The following is a 26,667-nucleotide window of genomic DNA, read 5'->3' as shown; positions in this document are numbered from 1 at the left end:
TTACTTACTGCTAAAGTTTCTGAGAAACAAACCTAATTCAAAACGGTCTTATATTCCGGACATTTATAAATTTACCGGACATTGTCTGTCTGGGAAAAGCCTGAAACGGTCATCTACTTTTAGTTTTTAAGGCTTCCTTAAGAGACGGTCATTTTAACAGAATTTAAAAAAAATTGGAAGTTCGATCTTTTTGACCCGACCTTTTGCCTTAAACAGTCACACATTTCAGGTCATTAAAATGACATGATGATTAAGTACTATCAAAACAAACCCTACTTTAATACCTTATAATATAGAAGGTCAAATGAAGTCTGTCAGACACAAATATATGCTTTGCAATGCTTCTTTATATCAAATATAGAAAATGTGCATGATTAAAAAATACCCAAACAGCTTTCAATTAGTCACTGAACCGACCATGAAATGAGGTCACAGTCAAATGACTGACTTATATAGTGTTACATGGATGGATACCCCATATCCATTCTTTTCTATTGTAATATGAAATATCCAGGTCTTGCACCTTCTAAAGAATAAAGTTTTCTACAGAAAAAGGTTAATGCCATTGCTGCCAGATTAGCACCCATGTGTTTCGCATCTGCCGCTTTCGTCGCAGGTGAAACAAAAAGGAAATATGTGATTGCCAATGAACCACTATGAATCAGAGACCAAAGGACAATGAAGTGTACACTTACAGGATACTGTACGGTCTTCAACAATAAGTAAAAATCATGCTGTTTAGTAATTATAAAAGACCCTGAGATCACAAAAAATGTTAAACTATTCAAAAGCTCGAGAGATTCTTAAAATTATGCCATTAAAACCAATGATAATCATTGGATTGCATGCCTCATAAAGAATGTGATAGGGTTTTTAGTATGTTTGTGAGCCTCCAACACTCCCTTCAGACTTCGGACAGTTGTGTATCAGCACTTAAAAGGAACATTAAAAGTAAGTTTAAAATGGCTGGACTCATCAGATAGGTACTACAAGTAAGAAACAATAAAAAGTCTACACAGTAACAATACGGTCCGTGTTTGGTTTATGAATTCATCATAAATGCACAGGCAGTTGTCATTGGAATTGAATATTGCTCGTCAAATAACGTTACTTTCGGATGCTTTTTGTCTTGCCTGCGCAGAATGAGCAACAAAAGGGTGACTATCCGCGGCGGCGTAAATTATTTGTATGAAGCTTTATATTTCAGAGGGTAGAATACCTGGAAGCTTCATACTTTGTATACAGATGCATAATGTTACGAAGTTTTCATCTGTCATATGTCCATTGTACTTGACCTTATTTTCATGGTTAAGCGACTGTTTAAAAAATATATATTTTTTTTGTCATGTGAATTTCTCACTTATTATAAGTAATAGAATAACTATATTTGGTATATGGGTTCCTTGCAAGGTTTACATGTCCGTCAGACATAGTTCAATTCACCCTCAATATTAGGTTTTCATGGTTTGGTCTGTTTCTTGGATGCTATAAAAGTGAGACGAAAGATACCAAAGGGGCATTTTAACTCATAAAGTCGAAAATAAACTGTCAAGGCAAAAAATAAAAGACTAAAAGACAAACATCAGTATACAAAACAACATATAAGCAATATGTCAACTATATTTGGTGTATCGAATGATTGTACGGTATATAGGTCTGTCTGGCAGGGATTATCAGAACTTGACCTCATAGTCATGGATCATTAATAAATGTGCGTTTATGGAATGTTTGTAGTGAAACTTTATTTCTAAGACTTTCAACAGAAAACCAATCATTGTCAGTAAAGCAGGCGAGACATTTCACCGTGTGCACTATTGTTATATGTAAATCCATTAGATATGAAATGATTTTGATAGTTTTGTATGTGTGCAGCAGAAGGTTGAATGAAATTCTCTGCCAGTAGCATTGAGATGTTATATCCGAAATAACCATTTCATAGATCCTGCTTTTTAATATATTTCTCATGCATTACATTTTGTTTCTGTGAGTCATATCCTGGGATGCATGCATAGCAAAAGATGCCTACCTTGTAGACGCGCACAGTCTTGCTATTCTTAAAGTTCATTTTATTCCCTTAGATTTTGTCTTGATTTAACTATATATAATTGTCTTCATAAATGATTTGTAAGCTTTAAACATTGGTAAAATTGTGTTGCCTAAATTTATTAATGCAAAATATACAGATCCATTTTAAATTCTGATAACATTATTGGTATGTATAGCAATTCCTAAATTACAGTTTATTATTCTGTGAATGAAGGGAGATACATCAACCAAATATAACCAAAAAAATAAAGATCTAAGGGTCTATACATGGTCTTAAAAAAAACAATTGTATAATATGTCAATCTCGGACTTTTCCAAATTCTTGGAAAATTGTGAATAGATTCATCAGACACTTTATAAGATCAGCCTTTTTTCAGTTGTTCAGTTGTAGCTTTTAAACTCAGCTTTTAAATAACCCACATAATACTTTATGAATATGAAATACAGTTTATTGTAAGTAAAAACATTAATACAAGGGAGTAATCAAAATCAGAATCCAAACACAAGTACACATTTTAACCTTTTCTGACAGTTTAGGTTTTATATTTGTATTTATCGCTTTTTTGTGTATTTTTCCTTTCATCGTTTTTTGTGATCTTTTTTTTATTATGCCTTTCGCTTGAGATGGAAAATTTTGTCAGAAACTAAGGGTGCATGTGCCGTTATCAATGTAAACATCAACAATGTCATTCCAATTGGCAAAATAGTGATAAACAGATTATCAATGGTCTTTCAAACTCGAGAATGTTTCTCGGCCACATCTCGCCTTGGGATGAGATTGTAGCTTAGAAACACCCTCTCATTGAAAACCATCATTAGTCTTGAAGTACTACAGTAAAGCTATGTACAGTGTACCTGTATTGTCAATGTCTGCAGAGTATGGTACTGTAAATTCAGAAATCATTGCGTGCATTCATCATTGCTCTTTTGTCATTTTAGACCAATATGCGATTATCATTTTTTGCAATTCTGGGAAAAATTCGGCTCCATTCATATAAAAAAAATCCAAAATGCGAGCTTAAATTATTGGAATTACAACCCTGTCGCATTTTTCGCAATAATAAAAACATCTCATTAATTTCTGAATTTACAGTAAAATAATGTTTAGGTAATGAATTCACTGTCCTGAAGTGTTAATGTGAATGTCAGTCTCTGTATTTATAAAATTGTTTAATTTTAAATATAGTCAAATTACCACACTCACAATTTCAGAATCCTGAAACTTGAACAGTATATAATTTTGCCTCAGGTTTACTGTTGTATGTACTACAGCCTATGTATAATGAACCTTTATTGTCAATATCTAAAGAGAATGGTAACTCAAAACCTAACTGATCTTTGGTGTTCAAGTAATGAATGCACTGTCCTGAAGTATTGAGGATATGAATCAAGTGATTATCTCTATCTGTAATTATAATATTGTCTGATTTGGTCACCACTAAATCTCCAGGCTGAAATGTTTTTTGTTTTTTTTATATCTAACTGACCACTATACACCCATCTTATTCCATTGGTTTTATTTAATGCCACTATTCTACCACTTACGTCTGCCTTGAGACAATCTAGAACAAAAATGTTATTGTCATTGTCTGAAATTATTCTTATGGGAACTGTAAAGATGGATTGCCTATCATTGTCTAAATGGTACACTTTTTCTTTCCTCCCGTCCATATCCATCACAATGACCTGTCTAGGACCCTTGACTGGAAATGGTTCTCCTTTTTCTCTTACCCCTACTATGATTTGGTTAGCTTTGGTTACATGAACAGCTGTGGTTTGAAGAGGTGTAAAACTGTATGTTGCCTGTTTTATTTCTCCAGTTGCATTGGAAAGTATTTACAGGACAGGTTCCATTGAGGATATCAGTAAATCTCCTGTTGGTAATAAAGCCATGTCCAATGAATTTTCTTTTAGTTTCTTAAGGACCTGTACTGGTACCGATCCTTTGTTTAGTTGCATCTTCTGTACTGTATAAGTAAAGCAGTAGGATATCTACAGTGTTCCATCTTCACAGCATACTACACTTTCTACAATTGGTAGTTTAGTTTTAAATTGCTGTAGCACTTTAAATCGAAATTTGTCCTGTTTGTTTTCATCTTTAAACTCAATTAATTCTCCATGTTGAGTTTTCAAAATTGGTTGATTTCCTGGTACATATTGGGGCAATCCCTTAAACATAGTGTTTACTGGTTCTACCTTCTGTTTCCTGTCTGCTCTAAGTGCTCTTTCCTGTTTAAATATATTGAAAACCTTATTTGCATTGTTTTGACTAAGGGATTTACTTAGGCTCTCTCTACGATTTTCTAAATCTTTTTTAATCTTCTGTGATCGGTGTTGTTCATCATGCACTGATTTCATTAGAAGATCCCTTCGTTGATCAAGGTCAATCAAAAGATTGTGTGTATGCTTTTCAACTTCATTCTTTAAAACTTTTTCCCTGTTCAGAATTTTCTGCCTTTCTGTTTCGTATTTTGATTCATCAGAAGTTTGCTTTAAACCCAGTTTTGATAATCCTTTCTCAACTTGTAAAATGTTTTCTTCAACTTCAGTATGCGAATTTTTGACAGCTTTCACTGTCAACTTGTAGCCTTCACCTAATCCTGTCATGTTGTGTTTATTATGGGCTTTAAGAATACATAAAGGGCAGATAACTTCTTCACATGTCTGGCAAAACAGGCAACAATTTTGTCCAACATGAACACTACATGGGTTCTTATTTATATCTGGTTGATCATTGACTTCTTGTTGATATGTAGCAATGTCTTTAATGTCTACAATTGTATGCTGGTCGGTAGATTTCACTTTTTTATGAAGTTTTTGACATTTTGTACACAAAAGAAAGTCACACTGTATACATTTCCACTTGATCTCATTAGATTCCTCACACATCTGGCAGGACAACGGAACTTGTCCCCTCTGAAGAGATTTTGATAGTGCCATTATTAGAATCTAAATTTATAAATTTCAGCTTTTCTTTCTCATTATAACTGGAAAATACTATCTCACATGATTATTCAAGTATTTACCATGGTTATCAATGAAATAATCTTTCATATATAATTTACAAACAGGGAACAATAAATGAAATTTTGAGGAATGTTCTGTAAATAGGATATTACGACTCAGACATGTCCATGTGTTTATATCCTATTCTAACACTACTTCCTGATGTTAGAAATTTTTCATACGGAAGACTTTCAAAATAATGATATTTGTAATACACACATGTTGTATACTCCAAGCACATCTGTTTTCAGTTTTTGAGGCTGATTAGGGGAGATGGGGTGAAATTTGACCTTACAGATAACATTTACATAAGGAACAGACCTTCACATGATGCAAAAATCAGAATTAAAGTGCACTGCCTTACATCATTTTTTTTTTCAAAACTACTAATTGAATTTGTATTGACAAACAATTTTTGTAACATTGTATTGACAAAACATTATTATTTCTGCAATTAGGTGATATCATAAAAATTTTTAAAAAAAGAACTGCCAAGTTTTTGAGGTTTTAAGTCCAAAAATTCTGAAATGACTTATCTGCAAATCATCAACGTTATTCCATAATATAACAGTTTGAAAGACCCATCTTATTGACGTATTTCCTTTTTTTTTTTTTGACTTGACTTTCTCTTTTGGTTTTTTTTTGTTGTTGGGTCGATGTCAAATAACATGTACCTCATATTTCCTTTTATTTGTATAAAAAGAAGACCCTTTCCATCCATTTGTCTGCTTTATAATTCTTCCTATGGACAAAAAACACCTGCTCTAGGATGTTTATTTGCTTTTTTTATATTTCTTCCCTTTCCTTTTTCCTTTTTCCTTGTATGCATCTTTTTTATGTTTATTTCTTATTTTTCCTAAACTTTTTTCCAAATTGAGAAACACTGCTGATTCTTCAATAATCAGCAGACAAATTTTATGCTGTTCTTGGCAAATCAACATTTCAAGATGATTGTAATTGCTCTTCATCTTTTCAAACAGAAATAACTCTTATAAAACATTTTCAGTTTTCGTCGAAATCACAATGTCCTAAACTGTTGATGGCATATATTAGACTGTTGTTCATAAACAATAGAGGGGTTTTGTCTTTAAGTAACTTAGTTTTGCATGCAGGTCAATTTCTCATAAACGTACAGCTAGACACTACACGAATAGTAAAAGTAATACATGACTTATGTGTAGTTCAGCAGGGTTTTAATCAGGAGGAACAATTGTTTTCTCAAACTAGCACATCTTTGTTTCATTTTGGAGCATGAACACATTTTTTAAAAACCATGATATAGTAATAATTGAATCTTTCATGTTTTTAACTGTGAAATCCAAGTTATAGATGATGTCAGAAGAAAAGGCACAGGGAAATTTAATGTACAGATATTAGAATTAATTGCATATCAGTAAGTATAGATATTCTAATGTGAAAATGAAAATAAGAGCTGTTTAAGTCAGTTAATATAAGAACCAAAATATGTTCGTTTTCAAAATTTTCAAAAGTTGTCTCCCATTAGTTGATAACTTATAGACACATCTATAAGGTTACAAGGGCACAATTATTCGTATTGCATTTTTTATAGGGCACCAGTGGTGTTCCATATTTTATTTCTTGTTTCTACACAAACTACACAAATATGGGTAGCTGTTCATGTTACTAGAACTATCAGCGTTATATAACAGCCAAAACAATATATATGATCATTCAGCAAAAGTTAACTTAAAATGTAGTTGAAAAAACGTCTATTTTTTTCGCTTAATGGTAAAGGCATTTTTAATAGATCCTTCGTACATAAAAATAAATGTATTTTCTACACTTTGTAGAATTTGAATTTATTTTTTTTGATATTTTAAACCTAAATAGATATGCTTTTGATGAGAAAAAATTCAGTGGTAAAATGAAAACAAATAGTTGCGCTCTTGTAACCATAAGTACCAGGTGTCAATGGAGTTAAGGTTTGACATGTAAAAACATTCTAATACTGTGGATTCATTTGTTTTTCGTGGGTATCAGTTTTAGTGAATTGAGGAAAACTTGTATTCATGGATATTTGATTTCGTGGTTTTGCCAATCTGTGCATACAAAGCCTATAGAAAATTTGTAATTTGTGTTTCACCTATATCTACGAAATCTACGAAAATTTGTATCCAATGAATAATAATGAGTCCACAGTACAAGCTATATCGAAATATGTAGGAGAGAACAAAAGAATTATAATTGGATCAGACATCTCATTCCTCAGTCTCATTCAATTGCAATAATTAGATGTCATCTTATGACTTAGTTGCTATTTATATGTTTCATAACGAGTTAGAATTGGATATCACTTGATATTAACTTGAGTTATTTAATTTCAATATAACAATAAACGAGCCTTATGCAAATTTAATATTACTAGCTAAATTGAATAACGATAGTTGATGTCAAGCAATATACAATGTTCATGAGTTGTTAAACCTATTTATCTAATGGTAAACATTCTCTTTGTGTTAAATATAGAAGTTTGACTCATTGATCTTGTGTTTTGCACATACCAGTATAACGTCATATATCATGTTCCAGAGTCAAACTTTAACATCAGACATTTTATAACTTAATTTTTGTACACTTTAGAATTTAATAAAATTTGACAAAAATAAGATTTTCAAGTAAAAGGTGTGTGTGTTTTGTATATTATTGAAGAAAACACCTATCTGGCTTGTCATGGAGGAAAGGAACATCGTTTTGACCTTTGAAATTCATCAATGACCTAACGAATAACTAATGGAAATGTTTCAATACTGTTTCATGATGTTGGATACGCTAATCTATTTAACACATTTTTTCATATGACTTTTTTATATCATACTTCATGCAGTGTGATACAAGAAATATTTCTTCATGTGAGAAATAGGTAACAGCTGGCTACGACTATAAGAGAAGGACAATTTTCATGATTGAAATGTCCTGAAGCAGTCTTTACTCTTTTTAACAATAGAATATTATTATGGTTTTTAATATGTTTTACTGGTTACATTATCATATGATACAGACCTGCCAACTTACACAATTTATAGGGATTTTTACCATTAAGGGTGTTGATCTGAATTTTGAAATTCTTTATTATATAAATTAAACACCTCAAAACAAGCATTCAAAATATTTAAAAGGGTACTTAAGTACGTACATACTTTAAACATAAAAAAGAGGCTCAGGGTTTCTTTAAAAACACAATGAAGTAAGGTAACAACATTTAAATATAACAAAGTGGCTCGGGGTTTCTTTGAAAACTCAATGAAGTAAGTTAATATGTTAATCTAATCAATTACTATTTTATGTCTCAAAATTTGATATTTTCTGAAATTGATATGATTATGTTTGATGGATGGTTTTCTGTTACCTGTTAGGAAAAAAACTGTTTACACATTGAGTTTGAGAATACTGAGCCATGTTGCAACATCGTATTGACTTTCAGCTTGAAAGTAAAGGGTGTATGGATAGAATAAAACACTATTAATATGAGAGAAAATAGTCTCATTTTTAGCTCACCTGGCCCAAAGGACCAAGTGAGCTTTCCTCATCACTTGGTGTCCGTCGTTTGTTGTCGTCTGTCGTCGTCCGTCGCCGTTAACTTTGACAAAAATCTTCTCCTCTGAAACTACTGGACCAAATTTTACCAAACTTTGCCACAATCATCATTGCGGTATAATTTTTAAAATATGTGTCCGATGACCCCGCCCGCCAACCAAGATGGCTAATAAATGAACGTAGATGTAAAATGCAAGTTTTGAAAACTGTTATAAAAAGAGGAAATTTGACAAGGGAAGAAATATTCAGAATGTTGATTTTTTTTGGTTTTGTTTTATACTGTGTTCTGTTTACATTGTTGCAGTGAAAGAAATTATTTCTCCATTCAGTCATAGGCATGAAGAGAATGTTATTACTTATTATCATTTCATGAATTTGTATTACTAGGATGGTTAGTAACAACCTTGACTGGCTGAATAGACCAGACTTGGTTGGTACAATGTCTATATAGTACTGGTTTGATTTCATTGGAAGTATTGGAGAGAGTACCTCTCATTTACATAGAAATTTTTCTTTATGTATACAGAATTTGAATTTTTATTAAATTACATTCCATTTTAATAATTAACAATTATTTGTATACTTATAAAAATTCATAAAATTTATAATTAAGCAAGTACATAACAAAATAAATCATCTTTATGCATCTATTGTGTTACAATTTTACAGGTACGTCATAGATGAAATCTCACCAGAAGATCCATTGTTTGAGGAGGGCTATCATTATAAAATACTCAGTAAACCAATCAAACAGAAACCAAACAAGACAGGTGATGCCAGTAACGCCCAATCAAATAAAGCTGTTGTAGAACCAATGCAGACGTCACCTGTCAAAGCATCATAGCAGACGCATAAAGGCCTGATCTGATTGGACAAGAATATGAATGAATATTCATTCAAAAGACAAAATTCACTCAATATTTAACATCTATAGATGGTTGTGATATTCCACATACATTGAGATACAATTTTGTAAGAGCTGTGTATTTCATTGATCATGTACATTTCAAAAATAAAATTGTTACATTTTCATGATGGTTTGGAAGTTAATAGGTCAATCACATTACAAAGGTATTTTCAATTTACTGATTGACAAGATTCTATTAGAGAGTGCAATGATGACTATACCACAAATCCCCCCCCCCCCCACACCCCCTCCCCCCCCCCCAAAAAAAACACAAAACAAAACAAGCAAAAAAACTGCTGAATTATGACATTTATGAGTTAGCTATTAATTTTTTGTAAGGGGTATCATAGTCTTTGGTAAACAAATAATTTTTTTTGTTAATTTTTTAATTCCAAATATTAATGTGACATTAGCTGCCAAATTCATGCCCACTGAATTGACTCAATTTCTCAGATTTGAGTTTACAACATACTGTCTGGCCTGTTTCACTTTACATTTACCTCGTTTAAATAGTCATTGATAAACAGGTTTTCCTGATTACACCAGATGCTCAGTTTAAGTTACAGCTGTCATCTATATGTTTTGTATAAAATCACTTTACGTTGTACATGTCCATCTTTCATGACTTAATTTTCATAGATCATTGGTTATGTTAAGTTTGTGTGATATATGTGGTAAGACCTTGATAGAGGCTTTCAGCATAAAATTAGTCCTAAGCATGCGAGTCATTTCAGCATGTGCATTCTTGATTTATATATATTTATATATATACAAGTCTAAATTGAAAACAACGTTCAAACCTATGATTGCGTTGGATAAAAACCGCAATTTTTATACGTGTGCATGCCAAACAAATTTCTTGGTAGAGGGGTCTAAATACAGCACAAACAACATTTTCCAAAAGAACAAAAAAGTGAAAAGTATATTTTAACAACACGCATTTGACTAGCAGGTCAAACAACGGATGTTCTTAAACACTGCGGACTGCCATGGCGATTGCCAAATAAACGGATCTTAATTATTGATTTAATACCAAAGAGAAAACAATAAACTTGCGGAAAAAATGGTATACAATATATATATATATATAAACAAAAACATTGACCATTGAATGTTCTGTTAATGGAATTTTGTTGCAGAAGTAACAATTTGAGTGTCCAAAATAATCCAAATCGGTTATAATACCAATGTTTTGCAAATAAAACAGAAGACAAATATTTGTACTTGGTCAGAGCTGTTACCTCTATTTGCTCTGTATATGAAATAATCGGAAAACCTTGTTAAGCTTTTTAGAAATGTTTGAAAATGATTTTCCCGCAAAAAAGGAGGCAACAAATGGGAAATCTTGTTTTCTCGAGCTATTTTTAGAGTTTTCTTTGAAAAAAACATAACACACACTGGTATGTATTTATTTCAAAATATTTATTTGTAAGAGGTAAACTCGAATGAAAATATTCGAAAAATTCAGTACCTTGTAATACTAGTATAATTCAATAGTGCACATGTATGCTGAAAGTTTTTAAAATCAAGGAACCATCTTGGTGGTAGTGTGCTTACCTCGAGTGTGAAGGTCTTTGGTTTTATCCCAGCCAGTTTCAAAAAGTGTTTGCTGGTAAACTCGGATTGAGTTGCATTTCTTTCTGCAGACAACTTGTGGACTTCAAAAATCTTACAACAAGTTTCAACTGAACTGAATTAACACTATCAATGATCCGTGAAGATGAAGTCAAAGACAGTCGGAAATGCCTTTTTTGTACACCTTGCATTCTTTCTTGACACCAAATATAGTGGTCCAATTGTTTATAGTGTCTGAGAAACGGATCTAATCATTACATCTGAAAATTGACAATGAACCATGAAAATAAGGCCATGGTTACATAAATCCTACCAGACGGACATTGAGTATGCTACACCAACTATAGTTTACTTACTGCTAAATATCTGAGAAACAACCTAAGGGAGCAACCATTTAACTTCAATGGGGGGGATCTGGATTCAGAATATTTTTTTTTTTGTCATCTGGTTGACCACAATATTTTTTTTCATGAAATTGGGGATCAGAATATTTTTTTAGGAAAAACCATAACACCCCCCACCTTGAAGTTAAATGGTTGTTCCCTAATCAGGAAAATATTGACCAACAAATTAAAAGGAAGGTCGGATGAAGTCCGTCAGACACAAATATATGCTTTGCAATGCTTCTTTATATCAATATAGAAAATGTGCATGATTTAAAACTACCTTAACAGCTTTCAATCAGTTGCTGAACCGACCATGAAATGAGGGCACGGTCAAATGACTTGACTTGTATATTGTGTCATGGATGGATACCCCATATCCTTTCTTTTCTATTGTAATATGAAATATCCAGGTCTTGCACCTTCTAAAGAATAAAGTTTTCTACAAAAAATGGTTTATGCTATCGCCACCAGATGAGCATCCCTGTGTTTTGCATTCTGCCGCTTTTGTCACAGGCGAAACAAAAAGGAAATATGTGATTGCCAATAAGCCACTATAAATCAGAGACCAAAGGAAAATGACGTGTACAATTACAGGATACCGTACGGTCTTCAACAATAAGTTAAACTCGTTCTGTATAGTAATTATAAAAGACCCTGAGATCACAAAATGTGAAACTATTCAAAAGCTTGAGAGATTCTTACAATTATGCCATAAAAACCAATGATAACCACTGGATTGCATGCCTCGTAAAGAATGTGGTAGGGTTTTTAGTATGTTTGTGAGCGCCCAACACTCCCTTCGGACTTCGGACAGTTGTGTATCAGCACTAAAAAGGAACAATAAAAATCAGTTTAAAATGGCTGGACTCATCAGATAGGTACTACACGTAAGAAACAATAAAAAATCTACGCAGTGACAATACAGTCCATGTTTGGTTTGTGAATTCATCATAAATGCACAGGCAGTTGTCATTGGAATTGAATATTGCTTGTCAAATAATGTTACTTTTGAATGGTTTTTGTCTTGCCTTCGCAGAATGAGCGACAAAGGGGTTACTATCCGTGGCGGCGTAAATTATTTGTATGAAGCTTTATATTTCAGAGGGTAGAATACCTGGAAGCTTCAAACTTTCTATACAGATGCATTATGTTACGAAGTTTCCATCTGTTATATGTCCATTGTTCTTGACCTAATTTTCATCGTTTAGCGACTGTTTAAAAAATGTATAGTTTTTTTGTCATGTGAATTTCTCACTTATAAGTATATTTAGTATATGGGTTCCTTGCAAGGTTTACATGTCCGTCAGACATAGTTCAATTGACCCTGACCTCAATATTAGGTTTTCATGGTTTGGTCTGTTTCTTGCTTGTACATGTCCAAGGCATACCAAGGTGTCGATATCGTCGATATCGACAATGTCGACACAATATCGAATCGATATCGATGAACTTATACACTCATATCATAACCAGATGTAGATTTTAATGACGACATCAATGACAAAACCTGATGTTGATATCGTCAATATCGACAATGTCGACTCGATTTTGACTCGATATCGATGATGACTTAAGATAATGAATAAAAATAAGACATAACAAGCTGATTATATAATTATATAAATTAAGACCGAAGATTGATATAGGGATAGATGATGGCTGAATTGTAATGTATTTATTTTTTTAAAAGACAATCAGGTGGTCACATCTCTAAAGTAATGTACCCTTTAAAACACATTAATGTATTCTTCAAAAAAACAAAAACAAAATGTTTGCTTGAATTACATTGACAATGGCTGACATGGTAATTTAGGTGTTAACTAAGTGAGATATGGTTGCATACAAAGATCTAAAAATGCAGATATAGTACAAACATGACTTGCTATGTAAAATTCAAATCCATGAGATGTGAACTGGTTCCCATTTCAAACAGAGAAAACATGGTTTATCTATTGGTTGAAATTAGATTTTAACTATATTTGAATAGTTTCGAGTACTCTTAGATTGGTACTTTGTGATTTTGTCTATTTGTTTAATTTTATGAATTGATGCTATACCACCGTCATAGATTTAAGGGAAGTTTTAACGCACAAGTTTAACCTCGCCACATCCTTATTGTGATTGACCCTTCTCGCGAGCTCTTTGATTAAGTGGTTGTCGTCCGTTGCTGTCGGTCATATTTGATTTTTTTTCCCTTTTGAAATATTTGATATTTTGTTATGTCGGTATTATTGTTAATCTTTGTTGTGAAGACTGTTACGTGACGTATAGTTGTTAACATCCTCATTCTTTTTGTGTATTGTGGTCTGTTGTCTTATTGCAAATCGTGCAACATCCCCTTATCTTAGTGTGTAATTAAGGTACGTATACTAAACTAAACGAAATAAAAAGAGAAACAAATTATGAAGAAAATGTTTAAATGTTGATATGGAATTGATATCGTCGACAAATATAAACAGACGAACCAGGAGAAACTAAATTGTCTATATAGATAATTGTAGCAGATAAACATTTGGAACATGTGTCGATATCGACTCGATATCGTCGATATCGACATGTTAAAACAGACGAAACAGGAGAAACTAAATTGTCTATATAGATAACTGTAGGAGATAAACATTTGGAACATAATTTTTCGATATCGACACGATATCGTCGATATCGTCGATATCGACATCTAAAATAAACGATATGGGAGAAACTAAAATTGTTTATATACATAACTGTAAAACAGATAGACAGTTGGAACATAATTTGTCGATATCGATTCGATATCGTCGATATCGACATCTTAAAACAGACGAACCAGGAGAAACCAAAACAGACGAACCAGGAGAATCCAAATTGTCTATATAGATTATCGTAGTAGATAGTCATTTGAAACATAATGTGTCCATATCGACTTGATATCGTCGATGTCGTCGATATCGACATCTTTATTAGACGAACCAGGAGAAACTATAAATTGTCTATATAGAAAAATGTAGCAGATAAACATTTGGATCATTATTTGTCGATATCGACTCGATATCGTTGAAGTCGTCGATATCGAGACTACATTGTGTCTTGGACATACCTCGTTTCTTGAATGCTATAAAAGAGAGAGATACCAATGGGGCATTTAAACTCATAAAGTTGAAAATAAACTGACAACGCCAAGGCAAAAAAATAAAAAGACCAAAAGACACATCAGTATACAAAACAACATATAAGCAATTGGTCAACTATATTTGGTGTATCGAATTATTGTACGGTATATAGGTCTGTCTGGCAGGGATTATCAGAACTTGACCTCATAGTCAGGGATCATTAATAAATGTTAAGTTTATGGAATGTTTGTAGTGAAACTTTATTTTTAAGACTTTCAATAGAAAACCAATCATGGTCAGTAAATTAAAGCAGGCGAGACATTTCAGCGTGTGCACTCTTGTTATCTGTAAATCCATTAGATCTGAAATGATTTTGATAGCATTTGTATGTGTGTAGCAAAATGTTGCATGAAATTTTTCTGCCAGTAGCACGGAGATGTTATATCCGAAATAACCATGCTGTTTTCTGCTGTTTGGTCGGGTTGTTGTCTCTTTGACACATTCCCCTTTTCCATTCTCAATTTTATTTCATAGATCCTGCTTTTTAATATATTTTTCATGCGTTACATTTTGTTTCTGTGAGTCATATCCTGGGATGCATGCATAGCAAAAGATGCTTACCTTGTAGACGCACACAGTCCTGCTATTTTAAAGTTCATTTTATTCCCTTAGGTTTTGTCTTGATTTGTCTTCGTAATTGATTTATAGGCTTTAAACATTGATCAAATTTTGTTGCCTCAATTTATTAATGCAAAATATACAGATCCATTTTAAATTCTGATAACATTATTGGTTTGTAGCAATTCCTAAATTACAATTCATTATTCTGTGAATGAAGGGAGATATAAGATGTATATCAACCAAATATAACAAAAGAATAAAGAGCTAAAGGTCAATTCATGGTCTTTAAAAAAAACAATTATACAATATGTCAATCTCGGACTTTCCCAAAGTCTTGGAAAATTGTAAGTAGATTCAAAAGACACTTTATAAGATCGGCCTTTTAAAGTTGTTCAGTTGTGGCTTTAAAATAAACCAAACAAAAATTTATAAATATTAAGCTTAGTATATAATAGTATTGTAAGTAAAACATGAATACAAGGGAGTAATCAAAATCCGAATCCAGACACATGAATGGTATATATTTTGACCTTATCAGTTTTGATCATGTATTTGTATGTACTACAGTAAAGATATATACCATATACCTTTAATGTCAATGTCTACAGAGTAAGGTAACTTAGTGTTCAAGTAATGAATACACTGTCCTGAAGTGTTCACGTGAATGTCAGCTTCTGTAATTATTAAATGGTTTCATTTTGAATAGACAAATTACCACAATCACAATTGCAGAATCCTGAAACCTGAACTGTATATAGTTTGGCCTCATCAGATCCGCTTTTGTATGTACCACACCCTATGTACAGTGTTCCTGTATTGTCAAAGTCTAAAGAGAATGGTAACTGAATACCTAACTGAACCTTAGTGTTCAGGTAATAAAAACATTGTCCATAATAAGTGTCAATGATATGAATTATGTGATGCGTACTATCTGCAACTATAATATTGTCTGATTTTGTAGCCACTAAATCTTTAGGGGTGAATGTTTGTTGTTTGTTGATGCGTTGATGATCACTATACACCCATCTTTTTCCATTGGTTTTATTTAATGCAACTATTCTACCATCAAAATCTGCATTGAGACGATCTAAAACAAAAATGTTATTGTCATTGTCTGAAGTTATTCTTGCAGGAACTGTAAAGATAGATTGCCCATCATTGTCTAAATGGTACACTTTTTCTTTCCTTCCATTCATATCCATCACAATGACCTGTCTAGGACCTTTGACTGGAAATTGTTCTCCTTTTTCTCTTACCCCTACAATGATTTGGTTACTTTTGGTGACATGAACAGCAGTTTGAAGAGATGCAGAGCTGAATATAGACCGTTTTATTTCTCCAGTAGCCTTAGAAAGTATTTGCAGAGCATCTGTCTTTGAAGATATCAGTAAATCTCCTGTCGGTAATAACGCCATGTTATATAAAAATGTTTAGTTTCTTAAGGACCTGTACTGGTACTGATCCTTTGTTTAGTTGTATCTTCTGTAATTTATTAGTAATACTGTGGTTTATCCACAGAGTTCCATCTTCACAGCAAACTAAATTTTCTACAATTGTTAATTTAGTTTTAAATTGCTGTAACACTTGGAATTCAAATTTGTACTGTTCCTTATCTCCAAGCTCAGTCAATACTCCGTGTTGTGATATCAAAATTGGTTGTTTTCCTGGTACATATTGTGGCAATCCCTTAATCTTAGTGTTCACTGGTGCTACTCTCTGTTTACTGTCTGCTCTAAGTTCTCTTTCCTGTTTGAATATGTTGAAAACTTCAGTTGCATTGTTTTGTCTCTCTACGAATTTCTAAATCTTTTTTTAACTTCTTTGATCTGTTTTCTTCATCTTGGACTGATTTCTTTAGAAAATTCCTTCGTTGATCAAGTTTCATCAAAAGATTCTGTGCATGCATTTCAACTTCATTCTTTAAAGCTCTTTCCCTGTTCAGAATTTTCTGCTTCTCTGATTCATATAATGATTCTTCAGAGGTTTTCCTAATACCTAGTTTAGATAATCCTTTCTCAATTTGTAAAATGTTTTCTCCAACTTCAGTATGAAAATTAGTGACAGCTTTCACTGTCAACTTATATTCTTTAGCTAATCCTATCATGTCGTGGGTGTTATGGGCTTTAAGAAAACATAAAGGACAGATAATTTCCTCACATGTTTTGCAAAACTGGCAACAGTTCTGTCCATTATGAACACTACATGGAATATAATTTATGTCTGGTTGATCATTGACTTCTTGTTGATATGTAGTTATGTCTTTAATGTCTATAATTATATGCTGGTCGGTAGATTTCACTTTTTTATGAAGTTGTTGACATTTTGTACACAAGAGAAAGTCACACTGTAAACATTTCCATTTGATCTCATTTGATTCCTCACACATCTGACAGAGCATTGGAACTTGTCCCCTCTGAGGATAATTTGATAATGCCATCATGTGAATCTACGTTTAGATCATTTTGTTCACATTATACCTGGGAAATCCTCTCTCACCTGATTATTCAAGACTATTAATAGTAACATCGTCATTATCTAATATACTTTGTGTTTATGTTATATAGGGAGAGGATCGACGTCACTAATGTTGCTATTTGCAAATAAAATATCTTTAAACTAACAGTTAAAAACCTGATACCATGCCTTTAAATAAAATAAATAAGATGATGTGGTATGAGTGCCAACGAAACAAATCTCTATCAAAGTCACAATGTTAAAATATAAAAAGAAATTAATTAATCACAATAAAAAGAGTACGGCCTTTAAAAATAACTCCAATGTTTTCTTTTTGTTTTGATTCGATGGCTATTAGACTATTTATTCCTATTGCATCAAATATTAAACACTAAAAAAATGAAATTAACATTGAGACCTAAAGGATAACTTTTTTTGTATTTAGACAAAAATTATGAAACTAATAGTCATAGTTCTCGTTTATAAGGTATATTAACATGTATCCAAAAAAAAAAGATGATCTGAAAAAATGGATTTCTTTCTGCAAATATAACTTTATATTTCCTATTATTCATTTCAAATTTAAAAGAAACACCCTTTCCATATGTCTGCTTTATTATCTTTCCTATAGACAACAACCACCTCCTCTAAGGTATTTGTTTATCTGCTTTTGTGTATATTTCTTCCTTTTTCCTTGACTACATCATTTTATGTTTGTTTCTTATTTTTCCCAAACTTTTTTTCTTTGTTGTTTTAGAAAAGGGAAACAGTTATGTGGAAATCTTGACGTCCTAAAGCGTATAAACAATAGAAAGATATGTTTTAAAATACCTTGAAGTTTTGTATGCAGGTCAATTTCTCATAAGTGTAGAGCTAGAAACTAAAATGGTATAAATAGTAAGAGTAATAAATGCACGATGTATAGTTCCTCAGGGTTTTGGTCAGGGTTTTATGTGGTGAGTAATGTAAGAGTGGAATACCAAAGTGTCAAAAGAGGAAAATTGGTTGATAAATACACAGACGTGTACACCAAGAACGGTGACAGACGAAGAAGTTATGGTATTTTATTGACCTTATCATATATTTTTGATAGTTTTCCCGACTTTTTCACATATTTTCAAGCTTGAAAATGTGACCTATTCCAGCGGCACGTCCTATCACCTTGTATATAGGAAGTCCCCCCCCCCCCTCCGAGGGTAAACTATTTAAAAAATATCATTTAACATTTTTTTATTCCTACCAAGTACTTATTATCGCATTATAGCTACATGATTAACAAAGTTGAAATAGCTCTGACAATTTGAAAATTTGAGGTCTATATATAGGTAGAGGTTCAACTTTCCATGGCTGAGTAAAAAAAATAAAAACATGTTTTATTCCTACCAAGTATTTATAAACGCATTATAAATATATAACATAGCTGTAATAGCTATAACAATTTGAAAATCTGAGGTCTATAGAGAGGGGTTCAGTTTTCCATGGAAGGGGTTAAATTTTCCATGGTTGAGTACAACATTATCAAAATACTTTCAAATTGTTTTATTCCCACCACGTAATTATTAATGCATTCATAACATTGCATACTTGTTGAAGTTGTGCACCTGTTGTTATGGAATTGTTTAAAGAATTTTTCCAGACATGGGAATTTAGAAAAGAATTTCAGCAAAATGTTCAAACGATAGTATCAATATCTATTTTGAACCCAGATCAATGGAACTATTTGTTTGATGTGCACCTTTTATCATTGATTTGTTTAAACTTAATGAATCTCTTCCCATTGTTCATTTGAAATATTCATACTTTTGAATGTTCAGTATATATAGACCATTATCCATTGTTTAAGAAACATTTTGAACAACCCAACATTTCGAGACTTTGGTCCATTTTTTTAATATTTTGAATACAATAAGTTGCAATATGTTAGTGGACATACAAACACATTATGCAATGCATCCTACACTAAGTTACTGTTTTTCAATTTGCTCATCAATTACTAACCCAATTAAATTTATAAAAAAAACAAGGTGAAAAGATTGAAAATTCTAAGGTTGTTTTTGGTATCTTTAAATATACTTTGTCTGCCTTACAAAATCCAGTTTGTCATTTTAGAGGAAAACAATGGGATTCATTGTTGATTGAACATGTACTTGGAAATGTTACTTCCAATGATGGATAACTGTCTATACTGACATACAAATTATCATTATGTAAGTTGCAACTTATTTATGAACTGAATTTGAAAAACTTATCACAGCATATTAGGATAATCTTGGAGAAAAAACTTCTCTACTGATGGTTAATTTTTTACAAGAAAATTAACAGAACACCACAACAGAAGGCTCTATAGCTTGGTGCCAGTTTTTTTTCTAAGCAATCCACCAGTGACTGTCTTGCTGATAGTTAGTCCATTTTTTTGGTGGAGTTCATGACAATGAAGGATGGATGACTGATTAACGTTTCGTGACAAATTAAATGTATATTCAGATTTAGTACATGCTGATGTAATTTGAATAGACCCTGCTTTGTACTAAAGAGATACCATGAGGAGGATTATTGAATATGCTTGTTGACAACGTATTAGTTTGCAGGAAGACATGTCACTCTACCTAGACATACTATTCTTACTCAGAGCAGATCAGTCTCTGCTCTTACTCTTGTATGCCGCATGCTTAGCAGAGAATCAACAAATACCAATTATAAAGTCTTTGATTTGACATTCATCGAGATTGAATCCATGACCGCCCATACTCTAGACTATCAAAAGAACATGAAAAAGAAGAAAGGATATAATGCAGACTTTCATGGCGAAATTCCAACATGTTTGAAAGAGACTCTAAGCAAAAGAATGTCACTTTTATTGATTATCTTCAAATAAAAAGTCACACTGAGGCTTACAAAATGGATGAGAGGGATTCACTTACTGCAACAATTACCACGAGCACCAGTCTGAGTATTTTAATCTAAATGTTGATAGTGCCACATTTGTTTATTGAGGAACACTGATTTGAGGTAATATCAACTGAAACATGCAAATAGATCCCCAAAATATCATTGAGACAACTACCTCAAACATCAAGGTATGTATAAATAAAGGCAACAGTGGTATACCGCTGTTCAAAAGTCATAAATCGATTGAGAGAAAACAAATCCGGGTTACAAACTAAAACTGAGGGAAACACATCAGCTATTAGAGGAAAACAACAGAAACAGAAACAGAAACACTGAAGTGCAACAAAAACAAACACCAACCTTTTGTGTCTGTTTGTTTTGCTCACACATCGTTGTTAATATAATAGAATTTTATGCGACTGTCATACAAGTGAGAGGTTTTGCTAGCTATAAAACCAGGTTTAATCCACCATTTTCTACAGAAGAAAATGTCTGTACCAAGTCAGGAATATGACTGTTGTTATCCATTCGTTTGATGTGTTTGAGCTTTTGATTTTGCCATTTGACTAAGAACTTTCCGTGTTGAATTTTCCACGGAGTTCGGTATTTTTGTGATTTTACTGAATACATATAGAGACCGACTATTTGATAACAACTGCCATATTCCTAACTTGGAAAAGGACATGTACAGTAAAATAATAATAAACTGTTGACACAGACAAATGTCGTGATTGTCCATAGAAATTTACAAAATGACAATCTGATGGACATCAACAGTACCAATTAATTCAAAGTTGCTGGACCATGACAGAGAGGGCAGCATGTCAAAATGATCTTCTGACTGATAGATAAATACTGATAATAATGCAACTTTATAGAAAATATCAGCCTTTCATAAGTAATTCCTATCAAACTAATCTAAGCAGAAAACTTAACATTGCCAATTGGTAATTGATTAAGTCATTGGACCATGGCCTCGAAATAGTTGTCAAACTGTTAGTAATGCTACTTTATAGACAATATCGTTGATCTATCACAAGTAGTTTCTATCAAACTTCACAATTGATGACTACACCGATGCCGCGGGAAAAAGAATCAGTCACCAAAGTTTCATGAAAAATCCTCAAAGCATTTTCGAGTTATTGTACGAAAACTGAAAAATCCAACCTTTAAATGAGTAAAATCCCATAAATCTGCAACGTAAAATCTAAAATTTATAAAAATCGAAAGGGATCTAACGTCAATAATTATAAACAATTCATCAACGTTTCATTAAATTGGTTTGTTATTAAAGGTACCAGGCTTATAATTTGATACACCAGACGCCGTCCGTTTCGTCTACATAAGACTCATCAGTGACGCTCAGATCAAAAAAGTTAGAAAGCCAAACAAGTATAAAGTTAAAGAGCAGAGCATTGAGGACCCAAAATTTCTAAAAGTTGTGCTTTTGAGTTATTGTCCGACATATTGAAGACGGACGGACAAACGGACAATGGTATACCAATCCATAATACGTCCTGTAAACGGGCGTAAAAAAAAGTTGTTAAAGACTGTTTGGATCTAGGAAAATGGACTGAAGTTTTCCAGCATATAAAGACATCACACTACACTTCTTACAAGGAAACTCCTTTAACAGACAATAGTGGCATTCCTTTATGTTGTACCTGATGCAATATAAATTGATAATCTTTAATATGATAACTACCACTTGCTGGTGAAATGTTAGTCTTAAAACTTTGGTACCTGACATGGAAATATGGAAATTGTGTTATTGGAATTTGCTGTTTTAAACTTGCATTATTCAAGTTCATCAAGCGTCTGAGATCGTCATTATGCAGGATAAACTAGAAATAATGTTGGTTATGTAGGTACTTCATCATAATTCCCTAATGACAGCATTGCTGTTTATCTATTATATTTGATTTTGATTTTTGATGTTTTAACGCCACTTTTTAGAACCGCTTTTGGGCTATTTCGTGGCGGCCAGTTTTTATTGGCGGAGTAAGCCGGAGTGCCCGGAGAAAACCATCGACCTTCGATTGGAAAATTGACAATCCTAGTCAATTAAAATTGAAGTCGAGTCAATTATAAGAATTTAATTTGCCAAATAATTCATGCAATATAGCATCATATTTTTTCAACCGCTTGGTCAACATGGGAAGGAAGTGACGATGCCCTTAAACGCACAAATGATGTTCACTAAAACCAGTTTTTGACTGAAATGCAACGAAATCGAAAATGGTCTATTATATCACCTCTATATTGTTGCCATATGAACGATTATCTAATACTTTTGTCCTTGAGCATCAATTAAGACATTAATTGTCAGAATGTGCATCTGGTGCAGAAACAAATGGTACATTTTAAAGTCATATGAAACGAGTGACTGGTGAAAAATAATGTTTATATAATTCTTGAACCAATGCATGTATATATCATAAACTTAGTCTTCTCTGCACAATTTTTTCATTTATTACGCATCCATATCGTATAATCGTCAAAAAAAAAAATCTCTCGGTCTGTTATGATGTGAAAATATGGCAGCTAATTAATTGTCGTGTTTTGAAGCCGTAGTTTACCGATTGTCACCTTATAATATAATAATAATAACATAAGCAACACGACGGGTGCATGTGGAGCAGGATCTGCCTACCTTTCCGGAGCACCTGAGATCACCCCCAGTTTTTGGTGGGGTTCGTGTTGCTTAGTCTTTAGTGTTCTATGTTGTGTCTTGTATACTATTATTTGTCTGTTTGTCTTTTTCTTTTTTAGCCATGACGTTGTCAGTTTATTTTCGATCTATGAGTTTGACTGTCCCTTTGGTATCTTTCGCCCCTTCTTTATAAGGTATATATAGTAAACAATCAACAAAGAAGCATGGGTATTGAGCACGTGTATACCATGTACAATAAGATAATAGTTTATTTCAATGACAGATCCATGCGCATTGCGATCACCGGATTTTTAGGAGAAAGGTCAAGTTGAGTTCACTGCATACTGAAATCATATCGGCGAATTGTTTACTGGAAGCAAACAATTAAAAAAAAGAAATTTCTTCTAAATTTGGACAAATTAAAGAATTTTCTTGAGAAAAAAGTATATGTTCATAAGTTTTATAATAAAAACTAGCCATCTAGTTATAAAAAACATATGCATCATTTTTTTTTTAATTTGAAGTTTCATATGACTTTAAAGTGCTTATTTTTTTATTTTGAAAAAAAAAGTACCTAAAAACAGAGATCCAGAGATTGGAGTCCAATGAGTTCAAACTCACAGAATTTTTGTATTCTTGTCTTTCATTTTTGCTAATGTGCTTTGTCTATATGCCTTTTTGTGATTCTTTGTTGCATATTTGTTTGTTTTTATAGTGATTAAGATTATAACACAATGTTGACTGCTGTACCCTTATTTTTGACATTGTTACCTATTATGTCTGTTTGTTTTGTTCACACATCGTTGTCACTATAAAGGAATTTTATGCGTCTGTCATACAAGTAAGAGGTTAAGCTAGCGCTTTTGAAACTAGGTTTAATCCACCATTTTCTACATAACAAAATGCCTGTACCAAGTCAGGAATATGACAGTGGTTATCTATTCGTTTGATGTGTTTGAGCTTTTTATTTTGCCATTTGATTAATGACTTTCCATTTCGAATTTTCCTCTGAGTTTGTTAATTTTGTTATTTTACTTTTCACAACCTCACTGCTGACAGGCTAGTGATACAGCAGATAAACTACTTAGACCACTGGGCCATTGAGGCCACTGTAAGTTAATAAAAGTGAACACAAATTAAGTTTTGTATAAATAATTTATTATCATGAAAATATGAGCAGTTATTCTGTTTAGCAACAGATAATGCATAGATAATCTTAATGTACAAATTGCATAGCACTTTATCAAGTATAAAAATTCTTTAAAAAAATGTGTTTCATACAGCTTAAGTTACACAACACAATCACAAAATATATAAGCTTTTACAAACATGATCATTAATCTTTCATATTGTGTATAATCTTTTTCATCACAAATCTTGAAACACAAACTTATATTGTATTAACAATCTGACCCCAAAAAAATATGTAACGAGTACTGTAAATTCAGAAAATCATGTGTGAATTTTAATATTAAAGTGAATTATTATGAAAGGATAATTGAAATTCTATATCTTGCAGATCAGGAACTGTTTTGGATGGAAAGAGAACTTTATATTTATTCAAAATTGTCCAAAATAAACTATGTCAACTGGTTTAGAATAAACCTGTGTGGAATGTCTAAAATATAGCAAAAGAACAAGTTCATACTCGCATTTTAAATGGCACTTGTATTCAATGATAATAACACGAAAATATAGGACTCTGGGAACTTAAGGAAAGAAAAGTATCATGATTTATGCATGGTCCAAATCTTCATTAAAAGGAATGCTATTTACAAATTGTTATAATTATGCCCCTTTGCATGATATGTTTAAAACAAATATACATGTCATGTAATTGTTCTATATACTTACTTATATAGACTAAAAATAAAACATATACCTCTGAATATCAAAGGTATGGTGATATGTATCTTTCAACCCCAAAAGACAGAAAAAGTTACTTATTTTGTTAATACCAATTTTCACGATCAATAGGAAATGCTTCTTTGATCATAGATTTCAAATAAAATGCTTTGTTTTGAGAAATAATATACAGTTTTATGTTATGCACTTCCCACCCTGTTGTTAATCAATGCTAAAGACTGACATTTAAGGAATAACAGTACTTTAGTTGAAGATTTGCTGCCATCAATTGGGATTTGACGGGTGCAAATGCAGTTTTACTAGTGAAGACTGCTGATGGGATGTGATCTTTGTGACATTTTTTTAATCTATTTTAATGAAGAACAGAGGAGAAACATTTCAAGACAGAAAACCTAAAACATCTGACATTAGCAGTGTAAGAGATCATAGTAGAATCTCTGTATATCTATAGCTATCTCATTCTTGCAATCTTGCTAAATATTAAACACAACAGACCAACACTATAATAAAATAGTACCAAGAAAATGTGATCATGTGACAGAGAGGTGATATTAAATATGAACTTTTAGAAGACATGAAAATTGGTTTCAACAAAAATTCATACTTTTTCTTAATATAGAACAACCATTTGTCATATCATTTCTTAAATTGTATGCCTAAAATTTAACATCAATTAAAATAAATGAAACTGACCAAATTTTACAGGCAATATAATTTAAATATGAAACATCATAAATTAATGTATGTCTGTTACTGAAAGGATAAACATCTTTGGCAATTAAATTAAGCTGAACACTTTTCAGATTAAAACTGGATGCTCAAAGGCAAGCAGATATTTTTTATCAATATATATTATATTTATACAAAATCACTTTTACACAGTTGAAGCAAATATCTGTCACTTTTATCATGCAAACAGATCACATAAAATAACCATTTCTCTCCAGTATATATACACAAAGAACACATCATTTACAACACACACAAGCAGCACATATTTGGCACATGTATTACATTTTATTGTAACTGATTTGAAAATAGGAAGAGGGGAGTGTAGTTTGAGTATAATCATTCACTAACCTCAATTATCTCCCTTTAGTAAAGGTACAGAATAAAATTATTTACAATAGTTTCACAAATGAGGTAATCAATTGCATGTTCAAAAAAAATACTGTAAACCAACTTATTTTTATCGCAGATACATTATTTCACGTTTAGCCCTTTTTATGTGACTTCGTGGTGATTTAATTTCGCAAGTTTTAAAATTTTCTTGTAGTATCTATGTGAGGGGAAATCCAAATTTTACATATTGCTTATTTTTATACTTGCGAAATTCGTAAAAAATAAATTTCTTGTGAAAATAAGTTGGTTATGTCATTTCTAACTACTTTATACATATATTATATGTAATTTAATGATATAGGGTACATGCCAATGAGACAGCAACCTAACACAAAATGAAAAAAAATATAGCACATATACTAGGCCACATCAAATAAATGTTTCCTGTACTGATTTTTTTTTAAAAATAAATAAGTGTGTGAAGTCATAATTTTTCAATTCTTTTTTATGTTTTAAAAGAATAGTGTCTTCAAAAGAGATGTAGAATTCACCTATTCA

At 32.1% G+C, this 26,667-nt stretch overlaps 1 protein-coding gene across 2 annotated transcripts in view; it reads left to right on the top strand.

The window, feature by feature from the left end:
• Nucleotides 1–9,497, top strand: part of LOC127739192 (N-alpha-acetyltransferase 40-like) — a 35,469-nt gene extending 25,972 nt beyond the window's left edge. Inside the window, exon 9 of one of the 2 annotated variants that reach the window (XM_052250812.1) lies at nt 9,277–9,497. In XM_052250812.1, the coding sequence (XP_052106772.1) occupies nt 9,277–9,451 (175 nt within the window). In that variant the 3' untranslated portion in view covers nt 9,452–9,497. The remainder of the gene's footprint in view (nt 1–9,276) is intronic. The other variant, XM_052250810.1, reaches the window with a different exon arrangement.
• The last annotated feature ends 17,170 nt before the right edge of the window (nt 9,498–26,667 follow it).

The sequence above is a fragment of the Mytilus californianus genome, unplaced genomic scaffold (assembly GCF_021869535.1).
Source record: "Mytilus californianus isolate M0D057914Y unplaced genomic scaffold, xbMytCali1.0.p SCAF_4, whole genome shotgun sequence".
Lineage (NCBI taxonomy): Eukaryota > Metazoa > Mollusca > Bivalvia > Mytilida > Mytilidae > Mytilus > Mytilus californianus.
This window is presented reverse-complemented; position numbering and strand designations above follow the sequence as displayed.